Below are 22,991 nucleotides of genomic sequence, written 5' to 3'. Positions count from 1 at the left end.
TTATGTTGTGCATACCATTCTGCTTACTTTCAAACTATTTTTTCATTGCTTATATAACATATTTTCATTGTTCAACTGATTCATGTTTCTATTTGTGAAAACTGCTTGGGGTCTAAGGTTAGGATGGCCGGCATCTTGATTTTTCTTATTCTAATGGAAAATACAAAAAACTGACTTAGACACCTGAGTGGCTCAGTCGGTGAAGTGGCTGCCTTTGGCTCAGGTCATGATCCGGGGGGTCCTGGGGTGAAGCCCCACTTGGGCTCCCTGCTCAAGGGGAGCCTGGTTCTCCCTCTCGTGCTATCCCTTCTTGTGCTCTCTCTGTCAAATAAATAAATAAAAACTTTTTTAAATTGACTTGATTTTTATTGAATGACTACACTTGGTGACAGGGTGAAAAGTTCAATTTTTTAAGTCGGCTTAACTAACCTGCGCTCCCACGGGTCACCGGCCTATTCTGCTACCTTAAAAGTTTCAGGCCTACCACCTCCTGACCCACGGCAATCAGTCCGCAGCAGCCGTCGAATCACCGTCCATCCCGCGTTCCCGGAAGCGGGGGAGGTCAGCGGGAAGGCCAGATCACCCCTAGGGTGGGTGGGCCCGCCCCCTCCCTTCCCCCTCCTCCCCGCCCCCTCCCCTCCCCTCCCCTCCCCGCCCCCTCCCCGCCCCCTCCCCTCCCCTCCCCCCAGCCCAGCGGGGCGCCCACCGACGCTCTGAGCGTAGCTGCGGAGCCGCAGCCCACCTGGGGACCGCGCCCCAGGTCCCAGCGTCCGTGCCGGCGCCCCCAGGGTCCGCGGCGGAGGGGGCGCTCGCTCCCCCCCGCGCGCCCTCGCCGGGGTCACGGCCGGGCAGCCGTAGGAACTGGGCGGAAAACAGAGGGGGAGGGGAAGTCCGTGGAGGTCCACCGGGACCGCAGTTTCAGAGAAGGGGGCGGGGGAGTCTGTCCCGGGGGTGACTTCCGAGCGGGCGGCCGACTGAGCAGAGACTGGCTCAGGGAGCGGGGCGACGGGGAGAACAGAGTGAGGCGTCGTGCTAGCGCGGGGGCCTCTGCAGCGAGAGGCTCTGCCTTCACCCCGGCACCCGCCGCACCCGCCGCACCCGCCGCACCCGCCGCACCCGCCGGGGACCGCGGGAGGACCAGACTCGGAGGAGCCTAGGAACCCATTTCTGCCCTTTCGCAGGCCCCGCCCCTCACGCGGGGGGTCCGGTCCCCTCGGGCGTGGTTACGCCCCCCGCAGACCCCGCCTCCCCCGCCTCCCCCACCACCCCCGGAGCCGGCGAGGCGGAGCTCTCTCCCGGCCTAAGCCTGCGTCCGCGTCCCTTCCCGCCCTCCCCGGGCCCCGCCCCTCAGCCGAGGCCCCGCCCCTCCGCGGTCCGCTTTTAAAGCGCCGAGGGACGACGATTGGTTTGAGTCCGAGACTTCGTTTCCTCATTGGCTAAGGTGTACGTCCGCTTCCCGCAGTGCCGGACGACCCGGAAGTGGTTCCTGAGGCTCGGGCCACGTGGGTTTGCCGCGCGGGGAGCCGGTTTCCGTGGCCGCCGCGATGACCAAAATAAAGGCAGATCCCGACGCGCCGGAGGCTCAGGCGGAGGCGTGCCTCGGGGAGCGCACTTACCACGAGCTGCTGGTGAACCTGAATCCCATCGCGCAGCCACTGGCCTCTCGCCGTCTCACGCGGAAGCTCTACAAGTGCATCAAGAAAGGTGTGGCCGGCGCGGTGGCCGGTGGTGGCGCGGGGGCGGGCCGAGGCTCCCCGGCCTCCCGCTGACTCTTCTGTCGTTGCAGCCGTGAAGCAGAAACAGATTCGGCGCGGGGTGAAGGAGGTACAGAAGTTTATCAACAAAGGCGAGAAAGGGTAAGGCCCCCCTCCTGCCGGAGTTCGCATTTCTGGGTGGTCGCATGGGCATCTCCAATGCTTGGCGGCCCGCCCCCTGGACACCAGGTAATCAGGCAGTCGGTGAGCTCCCTCCGGTACTGCTAGCCGGCAGACAGCATCGCGTCACTTCCAAGAGCTGGGAGGAGCCCCACCGGGACAGTGAGATCCGGGGAAGGGAAGGGAAGGGAATCAGCCAGCTCACGTCGGGTAGAGCCCAGCTTCACTCACTCGTAGACTCTTGTCTACTCTTTTTCAGGCTCGGTGCTATAGGGAGGCAGTGACTTTAACCAAAGACGCACAAAATCAAAGGTCCTGAGATAACTGTGAGGGGATGTGCAGGGTGCGATGAGAATTGACTTCATTACATCTTTCTCCCTCTCAGGCCAGACAGTAAGCGCTTTTTATTTTTATTTATTTTTTTAAATTTTTTTTTGATTTTTATTTATTTATGATAGTCACAGAGAGATAGAGAGAGGCAGAGACAGAGGCAGAGGGAGAAGCAGGCTCCATGCACCGGGAGCCCGACGTGGGATTCGATCCCGGGTCTCCAGGATCGCGCCCTGGGCCAAAGGCAAGCGCCAAACCGCTGCGCCACCCAGGGATCCCTATTTTTATTTATTTTTTTAAAAAAGATTTTTATTTATTCATTCATGAGAGACACATACAGAGAGAGAGGCAGAGACACAGGCAGAGGGAGAAGCAGGCTCCACGCAGGGAGTCTGATGCGGGACTCGATCCCGGGTCTCCAGGATCGTGCCCCGGGCCAAAGGCAGGCGCTACACCGCTGCACCACCCAGGGATCCCTCTAGACTAGTTCTTAAGGTGCTTTTTTTGGCATGTGACCCCCCCCCCTGCCCTGCCCCCAGCAGAACTGTCAAATAGGCAGATGGCTGCACAGATTTGGGGCCTGGAAGGGAGAGGCCAGGCAGGAAAGAACAAATTTGGGAGTTATCAGCACACAGATGGCATCTGACGCCGTGGCTGAGGCTCAGGTCGGTCAGGGATCAGCCTGTGAGGACAGCACCAGCACTGAATGGCCCCTCCAAGGAATGGGTGCTGGTGGAGGAGAGCCTGGAAGACCAAAGGAAAACTAGGAGTGTGGGCCGCAGTACTTTGAACTAAGAGCTCTTTACTTGTGTTTGCCACCCACCTACCCTGAGAGAACGCTTTTCCTTGGTGTCTTCAGGACTCCCAAGGCCTTTGCCCCAGAGCCCTGTCATCTTGCCAGCTGTGAGTCCTACCTGAGGGTTCTCTGGCAAGCCTTCATTAGTTCCCTGTCCTTCTTGGGACCATGCTCATGCTTCCCAGCCTGGCACTTGAGGCCCCTGCCAGGGTCTCTGGCCTCATCCCTATCCAGGATTCCAGAGCCACCCCAGGCCCCCCTCAGCCAGCTCCTGGGTATGTGCTGCCATTCTGATTCTGTCTCAAATGCTTCCCTCCACCTCCAGAGCTCTGCCACAGGCTGCCTGACACCTTCATTCAGCTTTCTGATTTAGTGTCCCCCCCTGGTTCCTTTTTTCATTCTCCTAGGAGAGCTGAGCTCTGAACTCCTTGGTGTCACTCCCATACCTCACCTGTCCCAGTGGAATCTCACTTGTCACACTGTGTGACATTTACTTATTTGCCAGAAACTAAAGGCATTACCTCCCCAGAGGAAGTAAGTGCTCGCCAAACACACATTTGCACGCACTCTCGGAAGGCAGGAGATTCACACCTGGAGTCCATGACGGCTGGGGCCATCTTGTCCATCCCTATTTGGAGGCCCAGTCCACAGGTACCACTTTGGACTGAAAGAGGGAATGGGCAAGTTAAAAGTGACAGTATTTCTCTCGTTTCAGGATCATGGTTTTGGCAGGAGACACATTGCCCATTGAGGTATACTGCCATCTCCCAGTTATGTGTGAGGACCGGAATTTGCCCTACGTCTATATTCCCTCTAAGACGGTAAGAACATATGAGCCCCCCTTCCCAATCTTGGGGAGCACTGAAGGAGGGGTTCTGTGGGAGCAGGCCACGGTGGGAAAGAGTGCAAGCTTGGGAGTTGAGACAGACACTGATGGACCTTTGGCTTGGTTGGTTCCTGGTTCAGACTCCTCGAAAACTGGGAATTCCCACCCTATGGACTGTGGGAATGAAAAAGTAGGTGTGCGTGGACGTGCCCTGTCAGTGAAGATGCTGTGCCTCTCTCTATCAGCCCTGTCAGGTGGTTGCAGTACTTGGGGGAGAGGGGGCTGCTCAAGGGACCTGTGGTTGGCCTTATCCTCACGCAGGAACCAGGAGAACACTGGCCCAGCCTAGAGAGGCAGGCTCTGTGGGGCGGAAGCCCATTCACGCTTGCCTTGTGGCTCTGTAGGCCCAGTGTTGCCAGACCATGCTTGAAAGCTGGCAGAGTTGAAATGATGGTGTAACATGGACCGAATAGCACGTGTCTGTGGGCTGGTCAGGGGTTTGTGACTCCCTGGCATACAGGTCATGCAGCCTTTTTCCCACACAGCCTTTTTTTTTTTCCCTCCCTCCCCCACAGGACCTGGGTGCTGCCGCTGGCTCCAAGCGTCCCACCTGCGTGATCATGGTCAAGCCCCATGAGGAGTACCAGGAGGCTTACGACGAGTGCCTGGAGGAGGTGCAAGCCCTGCCCCCGCCCATGTGAAGGGTTCAGGCACCTGCTCTGGAAGCTGCTGCCCTGGCAGTGGGCCAGCTGGCTGCCCTGCCACTGTCTGTGCTCTGCTCGCACATCACTCTGGGCCCCTGTGGCCTGTCCTCTTCCCAGGCAGTTCTGCCAGCCTTCTCATGAAGGGAATGCCGGCATCTTCTGTTGAGCATCAACGCAGATAGCTCTGAGAATGTAATGTGGGGGAAGTAAATGCTAAGACTAAAGTGTGGTGAGCCTGTGGGTGTTTTTTTCCAGCAGCAGCAGCTGCTTGGTAAGGCCAAGGAGGTGGTGGGCAGAAGACAGTGGAAGCAGCCTTTCTCACCAGAGAACCTGGAGGACTCAGGGTGTTCAGTGCTACTGCTGGGCTGCCAGGGCCGCCGTCAGACCAGAGCTGCGAACAGACTCTGCTGCCACCCCCAGCTTCCGCTTCCCATGGTAGGTCGGTGCTGCAGGATAAGGCTGCTGCATCAGACCCTTTGCATGAAAAGCCTGCGGCCCCTGTGTTGGGGATACCCCCATCCCTCTTTCCTCCATTCCCCTGCCCCCTTGAGCCTGAAATGCCACTGGGGAACTCCTGGAAGCAATTTTAGCCATGCACACAGCAAATCAGAAGTAGGCATATGAAGCTAGAGACAGACCCCAGGCCAGCTCTCCTGCTGAGCAGAATGACCCTGGTAACCCAGTCCCTTTAAGCACTCCAGACTTCAGGTGCCTCCCTGCTCCCCAGGGCCCAGCACAGGGCTCAGCTGGCACAAGCCGCAAGCAACCAAGCTCCAGGCACCCTGCAGTAAACCGCAAAGAGCTTGAGATTGAGGGTCAGATCCAGTTCAAATTCCTTCACAAGCTGTGAGCCCCATAGGGCAAGTCCGTTCATCTTCCTAAGTCCCCTGGCACTGCCTCCTAGAAAGGAGGGGGCAAGATTTGATACGTGTTTGTGTAAGAACCTCTTGCTCAGGGCGTGACCTCCCCGGGCCTCTGCCCAGTCTGAGATGCACGTGGGGTTCTCCCTGGGTGTGGGGGCCCTGCAGTAGTTCCTTGTCAGTGAGGCTAAAGGCAGGTGAAATAAGGAGAAGGCCTGTGAATATATTTGCTCAGTTATAAAACAGTGGCATTCAGTTGGAACCCGGACTATTTACAGCGGGGAACAGATACATACAGTTGTGAAGCTGTACAATAGAAGGGGTGTTAACCATAAGCCACCTGGCTAGCCGTATGACTGAAAGGACGTCTGCGTTGCTGGCCCAGTCCTCTGCTTCTTTGTTGGTCGCAACTAAGTCACTGGCAGATATAAACAGGAAACACCAGGAGTGCAGAGGCCCATGTCTCCCACCCTTCCAGCCAAGGAGCCAGCTGCCCATCACAGACTGGTTTGTCTCCTTTCTTGGCCTCTGCCCATGGTGGCACTCAGTCATTTGCTCTGAAGCAAACCACAATCTGAAGTCAGCCACGCCCACCGAGGCAGACCACAGCTCATAGGTGGGAAACCCCTCTGACAAAGTTCATCCCAAGCAGGTATCAGAATATGATGCGTTTCCCATCTGCTGGGTTCTGCTCCATGGGACAGTAGGGACACTTCAGCCTGCAAAGGGAGGAGAACAAAAAATGTCTCAGGGGCCAGCCAGCTGGAGAGCCAAGTCAAGAGGGAGCAGAGCATGGGGAACTTACTTTCCTCCATTAATGAGCTTGTTGAGTGCATCTCGCGAGATAACGTGGCCACATATGAGCTTGATGGGAGGGTTGGAATCTGACGTCTGCTGCCTGAGGATGGGGCATGCGAACACTGAGTGGTACCAGCACTTCATGCCGAGTTCGATCTCAATCTGAGGAAGCCAGCAAAGGGGTGAGTCCCTGCAGGGGCAGCGGCTATCCTTCCCAGGGTCTTCTGCCCACACCTCCCCCTGCTGGGCCTCACCGGTAACTCGTCCTTGTGACTCCAGACCCCCGTGCACTGCCTCTGCTCAATCACAGCTTTGATGTTCATCAGCACAGGCAGCGCCACACAGCCAGAGGCAAAGCTGCAGAACAAAGAGCAGCAGCTGCAGTGCCCCAGACCAAGGACCCAGCAGACACGCCCAAGGCCCCAGCACCCAGTCGTGGGCCTGTATCTTGGGACAGGGCTCTGAGGTGGCACATGGTCAGACTGCTCCTTGAAAATCTCTCTGGTCACTCATAAAGTGCCACATGTGTAGTTAGGTGTGTCTAAGTCTAGAGTCACTAATGCACCCCAGAGTTTGAGGACCTATGGGAAAGATAAAAGGAAGATCTAGGGGAGAGCTATCTGCTCCTCCAAACCACTGGAATGTCGCTGGTATGATGGGGACGGTGATCAGCTTGAAAGGGCCCCAGCCTGCCTGTCTGTTCCACTCTGCCGTCATAAGGCACCTCTACAACTGCTTATCTTCCATCAGGGCACTTAGACACGGGGGCAGATTCAAATCTCACAATGACTCAGGCAGGGGTGGGGAGTCGACTGCCTGGTGCCTGAGGTGCTAAATAAATACCTATGATGCTTGGGGAAATTGGGCACCCAGGAACCATCATGGGTTGTCCCTGGTGTTCCTGCTGGGAAACACTGTTTTTCAACCAAAATCCTCCCCCCAAGGGGTTGGGCAGGAGAGTCCACGGTCAGTCTAAATAAAAGGCACTGTGACACTGCTGCATGGGATTCTGGGACCAGGTCTGTGTAGCCTTTCTCCCCTGTGGGGCTCTGGGCAAGTTCACTCATGCCTTGAGTCTGTTTTGTCATCGGTAAAATGAGGATAACTACCTGTAATTCCTAGGACCTGGTGAAATCATGAGAACATTAAAGGAGTCCAAGGGAAAGGTCCTGATATGTGTTACTCAGGCACTTTCAAATCTCCCCAAAGGGAAGAGGTTTGAGAGACAAGGTTGAAAGAAGGCAGCCAGGCTGCAGAGGGTGTTGGGATAATTCAGGGGTGAGGTGCAGGCAAGAAGAAGACCTCATTCAAAAGACCTGACAAAAGGTCACCGCTGACCTTGCAGTGACATCAGGCCATGACTCTTCCTAACCTCAGTTTCTCCAACTGTAAAATCAGGTAACTCCTACCAGGGAGAATGACTAAGAGAGCCCATATAGGTCTGAAAGCACCAAATGCCATCCCTGGCACAAGAAAGGACCTTGGCAAACTTTCCCTCAAAGCCTTCCCACTTGTGCCGCCCCCACAGGACTGCCGGTACCTGACGCTGAGGGGGGACTCTACAGAAAGCCCCAGCAGGGAGCAAGCGTCCCGGGTGAAGGTCTCACAGATCTCTGCCCAATGGCTATTGTCCAGGAGATGGCAGTAGGGTGACTTCTCCAAGCCCAGCCGCAGGTACACCAGACTGCCCATCATCACCTGGATCTCTACAAGGCAATCGGGTACAGGTCAGGGTGAGGGGGGCTGCTCAGAGGCAGGGTGGGGAGCAGGCTGGGGCTCACAGCCCCCAGGTCCCCACCACCACCAGATGACTGGGCACTGAGTTGCCCTCAGGCAAACCCGGTTTTCCCTCAAGTCCAGTGTAGAGGCCGAGTCTCGGGGCTGCTTCTGTGGGACAAGGCCACAGGGCAATCAGGTAGAGGAGAGTTTGAATTCTCTTCTCATCCTTACATGTGCCCTAGGGAAGAGATTCAGCTTAGTACTCAGACTCCTCTAATACTAGCTACTCTCCCTTTTCCAAAAACTTTTAGGCGCTATCTAGATTTACTAACGGTGCTTGATTTGTCATGATTTCACAAATAAAATGTGAGGCAAGAAATGGGTAGGCGTGGAGATCAAGAACCAGTTCCTACCAGTAGGAGTGGTTATTAATGGTGAGCATCTGGAAGGGAAGACTCCAGCAACTGAGGTTTGGAAATCCTGGTGTGACAGAAAGAAGGCTTGGGAAGGCAGCTATGAAGAGGCGCTGCAGCATGAGGGCGGGTATGTCAGGCACACATGGCCCGTGTGCAGTGTGGGGGTGGCACATGGCAGGTATGCAGAGTACTCTGTGCCAGGCTGGAAGGGTTTGGCAGAGGCAGATGTGGGGGAAGAGCCTCACCTGGAGTCGGTGAGGGCGGGGGGCCAGTTCTCAGCTGGGGAAACGTATTCTGCCTACTTGTGGCCCTCTAGGTGCAGCAGGGACTCAACCCCACCACCAGATCCCTGTTGGCACCCACGCCCCCACCATCCCAACCCCAGCACTTGCCTCGCTGGTGCAGCCGCGCAAAGGGCTGAAAGTGCCGAGCGTAGCTGAGGGCCTCCAGCTGCTTCTCAGGGCCACCGGCCAGGAGGCGGATAAAGTGTAGGCGGTGCAGCTTGAACTCTAGGGAGCTGTTGAGCTCGAGCAGGCGTTGCCTGTGGGAGACGGCCCATCTGGGAAGAAAGGGAGCGGGTGGGGCAGGGGGTCCCATGGGAGGCCCACGAGACAGGCTGGAGGCATGTCATGTACATAAAGACCACAGACAGGCACAGGCCCCCCATTGGCCCAGCCGCAGGCCAACTTACTCCAGTGCTGGCCCTAGGTCTTGTTCGTGCAGAGCTTCCAGGATTCGATTCAACTCGAGGAAAGGCTGCTTAAAGTCCAAGTCCACATTCAGTGTTGATTCCTGTGGGGAGAGGGCAGTCCCACTGCTGGAGGACTGTTTGCAGGACACTGCTGTTCTGCAGGTTGCATGCTGGCCTCCCAGAGTGCAGCCTGCAAACCCACCCCAGCCTCAGGCTCTTCGAGATCGGTAATGAACAGCACAGTGAGAAAAGTATTCCTCTTCAGTCCTCTTAATTACATTAAGAGAAAGTACCCTTTACTTTTATTGTGAGTGTGTTTCTAACACCTAACAAGTGCTACTTTGTCATTTTCCTAATCTCTCTTTCCAAGAAAGAGATGTTGGGCCTCAATGCAGAACCCTGGCTGGCAACCAACTCAGCTAGAGGTTCACGACTTCACTTTCCATTGTATAGTTTTAGAGCTACCTTCTATTTATGGCAGGGGCAGTGATTTCCTTTCTAAAATAAATTTATATAGGGGATCCCTGGGTGGCGCAGCGGTTTGGCGCCTGCCTTTGGCCCAGGGCGCGATCCTGGAGACCCGGGATCGAGTCCCACGTCGGGCTCCCGGTGCATGGAGCCTGCTTCTCCCTCTGCCTGTGTCTCTGCCTCTCTCTCTCTCTCTCTCTCTCTCTCTGTGTGTGTGTGTGTGTGACTATCATAAATAAATTTAAAAAAAAAATTAAAAAAAAAAAATAAAAAAATAAAATAAAATAAATTTATATAAAGAATAACAGGAACCACATATGAAGACACCCATCAGGTAGCAGCAGAACCTTCCCAGTGAGGCCATTACCTGGCACAGCTCCTCGGCAACGCTAAGCATGCCCTGCTGATACAGGTGCTCCACGATGGCCATCTGCAGGATCTGCTGCTGCTTCTCCCGTGAGTCCCACACTGCATCAGAGACCACCCCGCAGATCTCAGAGTCGAAGTTCTGACCAGGACAGGAGACAGGGCCTTGTGATTCAGCATTCATGCTTCTCACACTCACTTTCCCTGTGGAGCCCAGGACACACTAGGCTCCTGGGTCTCCCCACTCTCGGCCCGAGGCTGCTTGCATGCTCACCCTGTCAATGGCTTTGCCCACTCGGGAGACACTGCTGTGTATGTCCTTGTGGTCTGAAGCCAGTTTCTGCACGGTGTCTTTGATCTTCCGGCAGCACTGAGACATCACCAGGGAGAGGGTGGCTGACAGAGGGGTCCTCTGGAGGGCTGTAGGGAAATGCTGGTGGTGAGTAAGGGCACAAAGGAGCACCCTTGTCCCTGCTTCCTCTACGCTCAAGGCCAGGCTGGAGGCCCAGGGGGCAGCCCTGAACTCCAGAGTGAAAGAGCCCAGTTTCTGTTCCAGACCCTGCCACTTTCTAAGTGCCTGCCTTGGAACTGGTCAAGTGGGTCAAGCAGCTTCATTTCTGGGTTCATTTCCCCACCTGTAAATGGAGTGACAGTATCGATCCTGTCTGTTGCTGTGAAATGTATAAGATTCAGCACTTCCTATGGAGAAGGACTTTATTTGAGCTCATTTAACCCTTACTACCATGCTCTGCAGTGGGCACTGTTAGTATCCCGTCCTGTAGCCAGGGAAGCTGAGGCGGAACCTTGCCAGGTGACAATGGCAATGACAGATCTAGAGCACACACTCCTCACCACCACACGAGATGGCTCTTTACTGTTCTGAGTGAGACATCACAGGTGAGAAGGCTTCTAGCCATAAGGCAATGTCCCTGTATTAATTCCTCTCATCAACCCAGAGGATACTGTCAGGGAAGCTCAGGGATGTTTTTGGCTCAGGACTCCAGGCCTGCAGTGGTTTCTACCCCCATGGCTAGACTAGAACCAGACCAACCACTAAGAGGGTGTGGGACTTTAGAAAGAGGAGGACAGAGCACCAGCCCCTTCCTCTAGCCTAGCATCTAAGTGCCTTCTTTCGATGGCAGCACCTTGGTTCAGGGAAAGAAACATGACCCAAGAGGGCCAGAGAGCGTCTCGGCTCCAATACCACAAGCCCTGGAAGACAGATGCATTCTACCAAGTTGCCGAACACACAGAATGGGAAGTGGAGCGGGCTGGAGTATGGTGATCACCTGCGGGGGGGCAGGCAGTATGGCTCTGAGAATGAAGACAGTGTAGACGGAGGGTATCACATGAGCACCTGGATCCAGCGGGGCCAGGACTCTTCATGAATCCAGTGGCCCCCAGCCCTGCCTATTCCTTTAAGCTGGTCTGAGCTGGATTTCTGTCACTTGTAACTGAATGGCCTCCTGACAAACACAGACAGGAGGCAGCAGCTGGTCCACCCACCTACACAGGGAGATGGGGCAGGGCTGCATTCCACTCTGACATCAGTGCCACCCCCACAGACCCCAGTTCACTACTCATCTCTCACGTTCTGCTCCATCCAGGTCATGGAGGGCCACACTCTGCACACTCCCCGGCCATGCTCACTTTAGTACAAAGTAACAGCTCTCAGGAAACCAAAGCTCTTTTTTTTTTTTTTTTTTTTTAAGGTAAACTCCAGGCCCAACGTGGGCCTTGAACTCATGACTCCAAGATTGAAAGTTATATGCTCCACTAGCTAAGCCAGCCAGGGGCCTTGAAACCAAAGCCTTTTAACCTGAAATCCCCAAATCTTCCCTACCCAAGGACCCCCCCCAAAACCATTAGTGCTGACAAACCCCCCTCTGAGAAGACTCAGTCTCCCTGTAAACGCACTACAGCAGGCCACCAACATTTGTCAACAACCAGCATGGCATAAGAGCGTTTCAGACCCGCATGAGGAAACCGTTCTACCACACAGATAACATGCCATCAAAAGCAAGGACCCTAGGCATTTACTATAGCATGGCACAACCAGATGATGGAATGATAAGCCATCAGGTGCAAGAATGAGGCAGAAGGGGCACCTGCATGGCTCAGTGGTTGAGCCACCTTCGGCTCAGGGTGTGATCCCAGGGTCCTGGGACTAAGTCCCGCATCAGGCTCCCTATAGGGAGCCTGCTTCTCCTTCTATTTATGTCTCTGCCTTCTCTGTCTCTCATGAAAAAATAAATAAAATCTTCAAAAAAAAAAAAAAAAAGGCAGAAATCTATGCATTGAGACAGAACATTCACTGAGACAAATAGGGCGGGCAGGGGGAGCAAGGTGCAGGAAAGCAGGCCCTTGAGGCCACCCTTTATGTTTAAAAAAAGGGGGTACCGGGGACCTCTGGGTGGCTCAGCGGTTTAGCACTGCCTTCAGCCCAGGGCATGACCTGGAGTCCCAGGATCGAGTCCCATGTCGGGCTTCCTGAATGGAGCCTGCTTCTCCCTCTGGCTGTGTCTCTGCTTCTCTCTCTCTCTCTCTCTCTCTCTCTCTCTGGGAGTGTGTCTCTCATGAATAAAGAAATAAAATCTTTAAATTTTTTAAAAAAATCAAAAGAAAGAAAAAGAAAGAAAAGAAAGAAAGAAAGAAAAGAAAGAAAAGAAATAAAGAAAGAAAAGAAAAGAAAAGAAAAGAAAAGAAAAGAAAGAAAAGAGGGACCCTATCATGTCCTGGGATCAAGCCCCACATGGGGCTCCACGAAGCAGCGATTCTTCCTCCTCTCCCCCTGCTCTTCGCCCTTCTAATGCTCTCTTCTCGATGAAATACATAAATAAAATCTTTTTAAAAATTCAAAATAGAAAAGCAAATGGAAAACAAAATATAAAATGAAAATCTTAAGTGAAAATCTCAAGTAAACTAATAATTACTTTTTATCTTTTTAAGATTTTATTTATTTATTCATGAGAGACACGGACAGAAGGAAAAGCAGGCTGTCTGTGGGGAGCCCGATGTGGGACTTGATCCCAGGACTCAGGATCATGACCTGAGCCAAAGGCAGATGCTCAACCAGTGAGCCACCCAGGGAACCCAAACTAATCATTTCTGTTGGGCTTTCTGGAATAGCTCAGCATGACTTCCATTACCCTACTGGAGGGAGGCCTTAGGGACACATATACTGACGTTCAAACCACCATCCTTCTGGAAGCCTGTCATCAAACAGCCTCGGCATTTCCCAGGCCCCCAGGGAGGCAGCTGTGGGGGGCTCTGATAGAGGGACACCCACCTGTTCCAGCCAGCTCAGCCCGCAGCTGGCCCACGTAACGCAGCAGCTCCTCCAAGCTTTGCTCACAGTGCTGCCCATAGGTCAGGAACTTCTGCAGGACCTTGTCCACCTCTCTCTCCACACTCGCACACTGCTCCATTGTGGCCTCTGCCTGTGGGTGGGAGGGGTCCACTGTGTCAAGCCCCACCTGGGCTGGGGAGGGCTCCCAGATCCCCGTCATCAGACCCATGTCATTTGTCAAGGCACAGAAATTCTCGGCTTGACATGTGTCCACAGTGCCCATCACCCTGAGCTGGGGTGCCCAGGAGGGTCTAGGCAGGCATGAGGACAGGTTTTTTGAATCATGGGGACAAAGTTACTGTTTCCAGTTCTTTTATTCTATAATCCCTGCTCATCTCTCTTTAATCAGAAGAGACAACAGGCCTCAGAGTCCTCAGCAGGCAATAACATCGACTAGAAATACATATAAATACCACCTATTTTCATATTCAATGTATTTTTATATATTCACCATAAGCACCTTCTCTTCAATTAGCGGACTTGGTTTTCTTTTTATTTTATTTATTTATTCATGAGAGACATACAGAGAGAGAGAGAGAGAGAGAGAGAGAGAGAGAGAGAGAGAGAGAGGCAGAGGGAGAAGCAGGCTCCATGCAGGGTCTGGGTCTCCAGGATCACACCCTGGGCTGCAGGCGGCGCTAAACCGCTGCGCCACGGGGGCTGCCCGCAGACTTAGTTTTCCACATTCTACAGTCATAGAAGCCATGAAGGCGGCCCTTGAATGGCAGATAACTGAAAATGCAGCCTAAGGAACAACTGCCAAGCACATGGGCTGATGGGCTTGGCGCACCACTCCAGCTGCTCACCCTGTGTCCAGCCAGCCAGAACCCTTGCTCCCTCCTAGCTCTGGGCCTAGGTTCATGCTGCTCCCTCTCCCTGATATGCTTAAGTTAGCCGTCACCTCATCAACTGCTGGAGGAACAGATTCATCCTTCCCGGGTCAGCTCAGAGATCACCTACCTCCTCCAGCAGCCATCCCTAGCCAGCTGCCACCTGGCTCCCTCAACTCCCACGCAGCAGCCTTCTGTTTCAGTTTTTGATCACCGAGTAGGGACCTATTTGAGGGCCCACCTTTCCCACAAGACTGGAACAGCTCTCGTAACACACCCCTCCCTGTTCATTATACCACAGAAAGAAAGCTGACTTTTCTGGTCCCACCTGCAAGGCGCCCTTCCCAAGCCCCTTACACTCTGGACCACTGCTATTCTGTATTCCAGAGCAGCCTCTGACGCTGACCATGTAAAAAAAACTCTCAAAATGCTGGTGACAGATGTCCCTCCTTATCTTTCTGTCTAAAGGATTTGAAATGAAAGGGCTCTAATGTTCAAATCTGGCCAGCTGTCCATTCTCTCAAAGGGTACAGAGTAACATCACAAAGGTCCTACGGCCAAGGTGACCAATGGGATGGTTCCAGTTTCACCAGAGTCCCCATTCCCACCCACACCACAGTCCTGGCCTCATCCTTCTGGCTTAGTCTATAGCTACCATCTCCTTACCAGATAAGGGATGAGCCATGTGGAAATGGCAACTAGGACCAAAGATGTGTTTTTGCCCTCTTTCCTTGTGATTGATATTAAAATTCCTAATCATAATCATGATGTCCAGAAGACATGCGTTCCTGTTCATGCCCCCTGGGCAAATACCCTATAAATTAATATGATCCATGATGGGCAAAATATACCAGGGACTCCTGTCTGAAACAATGTCATAACCATTAATTACTATTGCTATTATTAGTTAACATTCTGTCAGGGCTTATGTGCCAAGCACTGTTCTAATCACTTTGCATACACCAACTAATTTAATTCCTATCAAAACACTATGAGGTAGGGATCCCTGGGTGGCGCAGCGGTTTAGCGCCTGCCTTTGGCCCAGGGCGCGATCCTGGAGACCCGGGATCGAATCCCACGTCGGGCTCCAGGTGCATGGAGCCTGCTTCTCCATCTGCCTGTGTCTCTGCCTCTCTCTCTGTCTCTCTGTGACTATCGTAAATAAATAAAAAAAAAAAAAAAAAAAAAAAAAAACACTATGAGGTAGATACATTAGACCCACCTTACAGATAACAGAATGAGACACAGAAAGATTAGATAACTTGCCCAAGGTCATACAGTGAGAAAGGGAGGACCTGAGAAGTGAAGCCAGTCACTTCTCTGGGGAACTTCACTTTACTCTCTGGACCAGGCTAACAGGCTACCCTCTCACCAGGAAGTAAAAGCAGACAATAATTGTGGTTGGAATAAATGTATATGGGACATCTGGGTGGCTCAGTGGTTGGGAGCCTGCCTTTGGCTCAGGTATGATCCCCAAGTCCTAGAATCAAGTTCCGCATTGGGCTCCCCACAGAGAGCCTGCTTCTCCTTCTGCGTGTGCCTCTGCCTGTGTGTGTCTCTCTTGAATAAATAAATAAAATCTTAAAAAAAAAAAAAAGGAGTAAGTGTATAGCAACAATTAATGATAACAAGAAACAGGAAACTGACCACAGAGCCTGTGAGATGATCAAGTAGGAAAGATTGGCAGTACAAAAGAAATGTTTGCCAAGGGTCTGGGAACCAGAATCACAATTTACCAGATATAAATACAGGTTAAGAAAGGTCAGGACCGTGCCAAGGTCAAACAGTATGGCCCCATCCAACACCAACTGGTGCCAAGATTATCTCAGGGAAGCCCAAGTCAGCAATTTGAAATTGTATTACAAAGCTGAGGAAGGGAGCGCCTGGGAGGCTCAGTCAGTTAAGCGTCTACCTTCAGCTCTCAGGGTCCTGAAATACAGCCCTGTTGGGCTCCCTGCTCAGCAGGGAGTCTGCTTCTCCCTCTCCCTTTGTCCCTTCCCTAGCTCCTGTTCATTCGCTCACATACTCTCTAATAAATAAATAAAATCTTAGGAACAAAAATTGCTGAGGAAGGAGATGTATATATACAAGAATTTTCATCCCAGCACTGTGTATTGTCACAGCAAGGGGCAGAAAATCTAGGAGCCTCAGCACTGGGGGAACTGTTAAGTCAAGGAAGTGAAATGTAGGAGATGCATCTATAAAAACCTGCGTAGCATTTAGAAACCATGTTCCAGGGACGCCTGGGTGGCTCAGCGGTTGGGCATCTGCCTTTGGCTCAGGGCATGATCCCAGGGTCCCGGGATCAAGTCCCACACCCCAGGATCCCGGGAACAAGTCCCCCTGTTTCTCCTCCCTCTTCTTATGTCTCTGCTTCTATGTGTCTCTCATGAATAAATAAATAAAAATATTTATTAAAAAAAAAGAAGGGGGATCCCTGGGTGGCACAGCGGTTTAGCGCCTGCCTTTGGCCCAGGGCGCGATCCTGGAGACCCGGGATCGAATCCCACGTCGGGCTCCCGGTGCATGGAGCCTGCTTCTCCCTCTGCCTATGTCTCTGCCTCTCTCTCTCTCTCTCTGTGACTATCATAAAAAAAAGAATAAGAAGAAGAAACCATGTGCTCACAAGAGCATCAATAACATCCCCAAACATGGTACTGAGGAGGGGAAAAAAAGAAACAAAATGAACTCTAGGCAGTATATCATTTATGTAAAGTAAAAATCTACACATGCAGGGGCACCTGGCTGGCTCAGTCAGTAGAATGTGTGATCCTGTTCTTAAGAGTTTTGAGTTCAAGCCCCATGTTGGGCATGGAGCTTACTTTATTTTTTTATTTTTTTTGAGCTTACTTTAAAAAAGAGAAAAAGAAAGAAGAAAATAGGGACACCTGCAGGGCTCAGTTGGTTGAGCAAAAGACTCTTGATTTGGTTCAGGTCATGATCTCTGCATCGCACTCCCTCTCCCTCTGTCCCTCCCCTACTCATGTGAGCTCGCACTCTCTCTAAATAAAAATTAAATTTAATAATGTCTTTTTTTTTTCTCTTAAAATTTTATGTATCTGAGAGAGAAGAGAGCATGAGGGATTGAAAGTAAGCAAGCACAGCGATTGGGGGCAGGGGAGGCAGAGGGAGAGGGAGAAGCAAGCTCCCTACTGAGCAGGGAGCCTGACTTGGCTCAACTGCAGGACCCTAGGATAATGAGCTAAAGGCAGATGCTTAACCGACTGAGCCACTAAAATGTGTCTTTAAAAAACAAAAATTATGCATACAACCAAAGACAACCGCAAATACCTCAGAGTGGTTTCCAATGGTAGTGGTGGGGAATGGGGATAAAAGGGAAAACATCGGGCAGCCTCAGTGGCGCAGCAGTTTAGCGCCGCCTGCAGCCCAGGACGTGATTCTGGATACCCGGGATCAAGTCCTGCATCGGGCTCCCTGCATGGGGCCTGCTTCTCCCTCTGCCTGTGTCCCTGCCTGCCTCTCTCTCTCTCTGAATAAATAAATCTTTAAAAAAATAAAATATTTTTAAAAAAAACGGGGAAAACATCAACAGATACAAAAGAGATGGGACGCCTGGATGGGCCAGTGGTTGGGCATCTGCCTTCGGCTCAGGTCGTGATCCCGGAATCCTGAGACTGAGTCCCACATCAGGCTCCCCATCGGGAACCTATTCTCCCTCTGCCTATGTCTCTGCCTGTCTCTGTGTCTCTTGTGAATAAATAGATAAAATATTAAAAAAAAAAAAAAAAAGATACAGGGATCCCTGGGTGGCGCAGCAGTTTAGCGCCTGCCTTTGGCCCAAGGCGTGATCCTGGAGACCCGGGATCGAATCCCACTTCGGGCTCCCTGCGTGGAGCCTGCTTTTCCCTCTGCCTGTGTCTCTGCCTCTCTCTCTCTGACTATCATGAATAAATAAATAAAATCTTTAAAAACAAAAAAAAAGATACAAAAGAGATAAAGGCCCTACCTGAACCAATTAAATGTATAATGAACTGAAAAGTCTGATTAACTCAACAAAAAATCTAAAATAAGATAAATTAGCTGGGAAAACAGAACTGCTTCCAGATATTCCACCCAAAAAAACCCAGGAGGCTAATTCAGTCTGTCCATGGTGAGCCACTCTGCCTAAACCCCATTCAGTCATCTTCAGCAGGCACTGGGGTGGATGAGTGTGTGTTTGTCTTTGACAACTTCTCGAGGAATCCAGTAGAATTTCATGTACAGGGTGCCTGGGTGGCTCAGTGGTTGGGTCAGGGTGTGATCCCGGGGTCCTGGGATCAAGTCCCACATGGGACTCCATCTCTGCCTCCCTATGTCTCTCATGAATAAATACATAAAATCTTTTTTTTAAAGGAATTTCATGTACATTTCAAACCCTCCTCCCCAAGGTCTCACCTGTAGAGGAATGACCCACCAAGACGATCCCTCCAAAACAAACATATCTGATCCTGCCAGCCCCTGACTCAACACTGCATGGCTTCACACACATGCCCCATGTAATTACACATTCGCTTCCTTTGCACAAGCTGTTCCTATGTCCAGCATGCCCTCTGTACTTCTCTGCACGGAGACTACAAGGTGCAGTTTGATTACCAGCTCCCTGCAAAGCCCTCAATGAAATCACTGTCTCCTCCTCGGCTTCACAAACCTCTGTGGAGGACACTCACACCACACACCTGAGTCCTTGGCACGGTGGCACAGTAACTGTCTGTCTACAGGTCTCCCCCAACGAGACGGTGAGCAGTTCAGGGCTAGAGACCAGTCTTGTCCTCTCTCTCCCCACAGCGCGCAGCCTATGGCCTGGTCCACAGTGGGTGTTCAGCCAATGCTTGCTGATTAAATGGTGCATCCACTTCCTCACCCTTGGCCTAGGGAGGCTGGGCTCAAACCTGCAGGGAGGCTGACAGGAAGAAAAACAACGATGGAAGGATTAAAATCCTCACTAGGGTACGCATGGGTTTTGTCCCCAGTCTTCAGCATCCTGAAACAGAAGGGCCCCTCCTGGGACCAAAGGTGAGAAGTTTGTGCAAATCATAGAAAGGTCCCTTTTGCCTGACACAGAACTGGACAGCCTCGGTTGACCCAACTCTTAGACTTTCACACCGCTCAACTCTTGTCTATTCTCCACCCTACCCACCACCCACCACTCTTCTGCTTAGAACCCAATAGATTCCTACTGTAATCAGAATAACATCCCCTTCCTTTTATTAAGTTGTTTTTTTTTTGTTTTGTTTTGTTTTTAGTAATCTGTACACCCAGCATGGGGCTCAAATTCAGACCCAAAGATCAAGAGTTGAGTGTTCCTCTGACAGAGCCAGCCTGGGTGACCCCACTCTGCCTTTTTTTGTTTTTCAAGATTTTCTTAATTTACTTATTCATGAGAGAGACAGAGACACAGGCAGCGGGAGAAGAAGGTTCCCTGCGGGGAGCCTGATGAGTGAATGGATCCCAGGACCACGGGGGATCACACCCCGAGCAGAAAGCTGATGCTCAACCTGAGTCACCCAGGCGTCCCACCCCCCACTTCTTTTTAGGGCCCACAAGGCTCTCTATGAGTGGACTCCCAACCACCTATCCCCCCCTCACTGGCCATACTCCAACCACACCAGCCTCCCTCCTGTCCTTGACAGGAGTTTATTTCTGTCTCAGGGCCTTTGCACTGGCTGTTCCCGCTGCCGGATACACTCCTGATCAGGGTCCAGTGTCTTCAGGGGGCAGCTCTTCAGAGATGCTCTCCTCCACGGTGTCAGACGCTGACCCCTCTGCTCCACCCCCACACCAGACACAGTATCTTATCACCCTGTTCCTTCTTTTCACAGCACATCGCTATTTGAAATTTCAAATACTTCTTTTGTCATCAGCCAAAACTGGATGGAAGGCAACCCCCCCCCCCATTTTCCCTAGGCTGCAGCTCCTACTGGGAGCTTCCCTCGCATTAACGTGCAGATGACTGGCAAACTCCTACTCATCCTCCAAAAGACCCTGCCCGAACGCCCCGTCCGGCCCCCTCGTCCACACCGGGTTACCTCGACCCGGCCAGGCCGCTCTAGGATGGGACGTCTCGGCTCTCGCGACTCCCCTGGCCGAGGCGGCTCCTCCAAGGTCCCGCCCGGGTCCGGACGGCAGAGGAGAAGGCAGCCCGCGGGCAGACGGGCGGCGGCCTGACGGGGGCGGGGCTCCGGGGAGGGTCCGGGGCCTGGGCGCCGGCCGAGCTGCCGCCCCCGCGCCCCCGTCGGCCTGCCCGGCGCACCTGGCCCTCCGCCCGCAGCTGCCGGCCAGAAAGCCGGCGGGGCCTCGCCTCCGCTCGCGGCCGGGACCCCGACTTCCGGCGCCTGCGTCAGCGGAACCGGAAGCCGCAGCGGTTGCCCGGCCGGCCCGGACCCGCCCACTCGCGGCCCCGCGGAGGGGCGTCCGTCCCGCGGGCCGGCGCTTTGGGCCCAGCGCCGCGCCTTCCCGTCCCGCGCGCCTACGGTGGAGTCGCCTCAGGAGCGCGGCCGCGGCTGGGAGCCCGGCGTGGCGCCGCCCGGCGGTAGCCCCGGGGCGCCCCAGGCTGCGGGCAGAGCCGCGCCCCTCCCGGTGTGCGGGAAGGAATCGGACAGACCCACCTGCGGCGGCGCGGCGCTGCGCGGCGGGGGTGCGCGGGCCTGGTGCCCCCCCCCTCCCGGGGTGCCAGCGGCCCGTCCCTGCTCCGGGAAATCCCAAACGACTGTACCTTCCCGCGCCCTGCCTCTCGCCCTCCTTCAAAGTGAAGACAGCCCCGAACAGCAGCAGTGCGGGCTAGAGGTCCAAGACTTGAGCGCTCCTGCTATGGCTCCTGCTGGTCCTGTGGCAATAGCGAGTGATCTTGAAAAGTCCTTTTTTCCCCAACCCCGGCCGCACGGGTCCCCAAACCTGTACTTGACCTATCCATTGGGTACACAGCACCAGGATTCCGCTTGGGGTCCCAGCCCCTGTGACCGCCCTCCTGGGGGAGGGGGGAGGGGGGAGGAGGAGCGAGGGGGATTGCAGCACCGTCCCCAGGAGGAAGGGTAAAGGTTAGGAAGGAAGAGAATGGCGGTGACCCCAGACGCAGGCCTGGTCTGGGTTCACGGTCCTCCCAGGCCCCTTGCTATGCAGGAGAGGAGCAGAGAAGCCCCTCACCCCATTTCCTCGGCAGCCCAAGAACCTGGGTGGCCCAGTGGTTAAGTGTCTGCCTTTGGCTCAGGTCATGATCCCCTGGTCCTGGGATGATCCCCCATCTAGGGCTCCCGGCAGGGAGCCTGCTTCTCCCTCTGCCCATGTCTGTTGTCTCTCTGTGAGTAAGTAGATAAAATCTTAAAACAACAAGAAACAGCCCAAGAGAAAGGGCTCTATCTCTGTTTCCCTGACTTCCTGCTCTCTTTTAGGGCCAGTGTCATTCCAGAGCAGCCTCCCCGCCAACACACTAGGGCTCCCCGCCCCCCAACACCCTTGCACAATCCTGTTTTCTGCATAGCGTTTGCACAATCCGGTTTTGTTTTCTTTACAGCATTTGACTCAAAATTGTGTGTTCATTCGCTGATTCTGTCTTCCTGCCCCTAAAGCACATACACCCCCGTTAGGATAAAAGGGCCACTGGGGCCAGGACTTTTTGGTCGTCACTGCTGCATCTCCAATACCATGTGCTTGGAACACAGGAAGTGCTCAAACATCGTCTGAGGTCGCCACTATGTTCTACTTATGAATGGGGCCCCGGGGACTCCAAAACCTGTATGACACACACCGGAAAGAAGGCTGGCCCAGGCCCCACCGGCAGCTCGCGGGGGCGCTGTTGGAGCCTCCCGGAAAGGCCTGTCTGTGCACCTCCGGCCTGGGTGGTCCTGGCCAGCAGAGGCTCCGCGAGGGCGGAGAGTTGAGTGAACCCTGCCTGGGGCCAGGGGCTAGGCTGAAGCCGCCCTCCAGCCAGCAGGGCCGCACACACCTTCCCCGTGGCCCTAGGCTTCCTCATTTCCTCTGGGGGAGCCCTTGTCGGCCTCCCCGCCCAGGTGGCCGTGAGCAAAGCCTGGCTTCCCCTAGGACACACACAGGCACGTGCACACACACACACACATCAGGCACTTCCACCCCTACCTGTCATTGTCATCCACCCCAAACCGACTCTCCTGGCCTGGCAGTCTTGTGACTTCTCAGTGTGCACCATTTTATTGCATAGATGATTTTGTCCATCTCTCCTGTTGGGACTGTGGCTTTTGTTTTTGTTTGTTTGTTTGTGTTGAAGGGTGGGGCTGCTTCAAAGCAGAAAAATGTAACTGGTCTCCACTAACTTGGTAATCGTCTGCTTAATCTTTTGCTAGTTTCCTAGGATTTGATTTTTTAAAATTTAACTCCTCAATACATGCCCATTTTATTTTGCAAGGGTTAGTGCAAAGTATGACTTGTTCCCCCACCATTTTTGTCCAGTTACTCTAGTATATCTTATTAAACAATCGTACCTTTTCTTCTGGTTTGGAAGCCTTTTATCATAACATTAAGATTTTCTGGGGCGCCTGGGTGGCTCAGTGAGTTAAGCATCTGCCTTAGCTCAGTCATGATTCTGGAGTCCTGAGATCAAGCCCCACATAGGGCTCCCTATTCAGTGGGGGGACTGCTTCTCCTCCTCCCTGCTTGTGCTCTCTCCCTATCTCTGCCTCTCTTTCTCAAATAAATAAATAAATAAATAAATAAATAAATAGATAGATAAATAAAATCTTAAAAAAAAAAAAAGGATTTTCAGGACGCCTGGGTGGCTCAGTGGTTGAGTGTCTGCCTTTGGCTCAGGTCGAGATCCCGGGGTCCTGGGATCAAGCTCCCCATCAGGCTCCCTGCATGAAGCCTCCTTCTCTCCCTGCCTATGCCTTTGCCTCTCTGTGTGTCTCTCATGAATAAATAAACACAATAAAAAAAAATATTTTCTGCACAATGGAATCCATTTATGGATCTTCATTCTTTCCATTGAGATGTATTATT

At 53.2% G+C, this 22,991-nt stretch overlaps 2 protein-coding genes across 6 annotated transcripts; one reads left to right on the top strand and one right to left on the bottom strand.

Moving 5' to 3' along the window:
* Positions 1-1,465: 1,465 nt before the first annotated feature.
* On the top strand, positions 1,466-4,754 carry NHP2 (NHP2 ribonucleoprotein). The gene is made up of 4 exons (XM_055302440.1): positions 1,466-1,704; positions 1,787-1,856; positions 3,716-3,821; positions 4,402-4,754. The coding sequence occupies exons 1-4, from the start codon at positions 1,545-1,547 to the stop codon at positions 4,525-4,527; spliced, it is 462 nt and encodes a 153-aa protein (XP_055158415.1). The 5' UTR covers positions 1,466-1,544; the 3' UTR covers positions 4,528-4,754.
* An 839-nt stretch (positions 4,755-5,593) lies between these two features.
* Positions 5,594-21,339, bottom strand: RMND5B (required for meiotic nuclear division 5 homolog B). 5 transcript variants are annotated; one of them, XM_055302436.1, is made up of 12 exons: positions 21,168-21,339; positions 20,740-20,850; positions 18,704-18,927; positions 13,138-13,288; positions 10,123-10,268; positions 9,850-9,990; positions 9,015-9,115; positions 8,716-8,882; positions 7,729-7,894; positions 6,443-6,545; positions 6,196-6,350; positions 5,594-6,109 (listed from the first exon to the last, which is right to left on the bottom strand). In XM_055302436.1, the coding sequence occupies exons 4-12, from the start codon at positions 13,274-13,276 to the stop codon at positions 6,046-6,048; spliced, it is 1,182 nt and encodes a 393-aa protein (XP_055158411.1). In that variant the 5' UTR covers positions 13,277-13,288; positions 18,704-18,927; positions 20,740-20,850; positions 21,168-21,339; the 3' UTR covers positions 5,594-6,045. The 5 variants fall into 5 exon arrangements, with proteins under 5 accessions (XP_055158411.1, XP_055158410.1, XP_055158409.1 ...); XM_055302435.1 differs by lacking the exon at positions 21,168-21,339 and having other exon boundaries at positions 20,740-20,959; XM_055302434.1 differs by lacking the exons at positions 20,740-20,850; positions 21,168-21,339 and adding an exon at positions 20,054-20,302.
* Between the last annotated feature and the right edge of the window lie 1,652 nt (positions 21,340-22,991).

Source organism: Nyctereutes procyonoides, unplaced genomic scaffold (genome assembly GCF_905146905.1).
Source record: "Nyctereutes procyonoides isolate TBG_1078 unplaced genomic scaffold, NYPRO_anot_genome, whole genome shotgun sequence".
In the NCBI taxonomy this organism is placed as follows: domain Eukaryota; kingdom Metazoa; phylum Chordata; class Mammalia; order Carnivora; family Canidae; genus Nyctereutes; species Nyctereutes procyonoides.
The sequence above is the reverse complement of the archived record's forward strand: the minus strand, read 5'-3'. Positions and strand labels throughout refer to the sequence as shown.

What these genes read in the sequence shown, in the direction of transcription:
- RMND5B (XM_055302436.1), bottom strand. Translation starts at nt 13,276, where the DNA reads ATGGAGCAGTGTGCGAGTGTGGAGAGAGAGGTGGACAAGGTCCTGCAG. An exon ending in GGCTGAGCTGGCTGGAACAG is followed by an intron (nt 10,269 to 13,137) that starts GTGGGTGTCCCT and finishes ATTTCCCTACAG; the next exon opens with CCCTCCAGAGGACCCCTCTG. An exon ending in GACCTAGGGCCAGCACTGGA is followed by an intron (nt 8,883 to 9,014) that starts GTAAGTTGGCCT and finishes CTTTCTTCCCAG; the next exon opens with ATGGGCCGTCTCCCACAGGC.
- NHP2 (XM_055302440.1), top strand. Translation starts at nt 1,545, where the DNA reads ATGACCAAAATAAAGGCAGATCCCGACGCGCCGGAGGCTCAGGCGGAG. An exon ending in CTACAAGTGCATCAAGAAAG is followed by an intron (nt 1,705 to 1,786) that starts GTGTGGCCGGCG and finishes CTGTCGTTGCAG; the next exon opens with CCGTGAAGCAGAAACAGATT. An exon ending in TCTATATTCCCTCTAAGACG is followed by an intron (nt 3,822 to 4,401) that starts GTAAGAACATAT and finishes CCTCCCCCACAG; the next exon opens with GACCTGGGTGCTGCCGCTGG.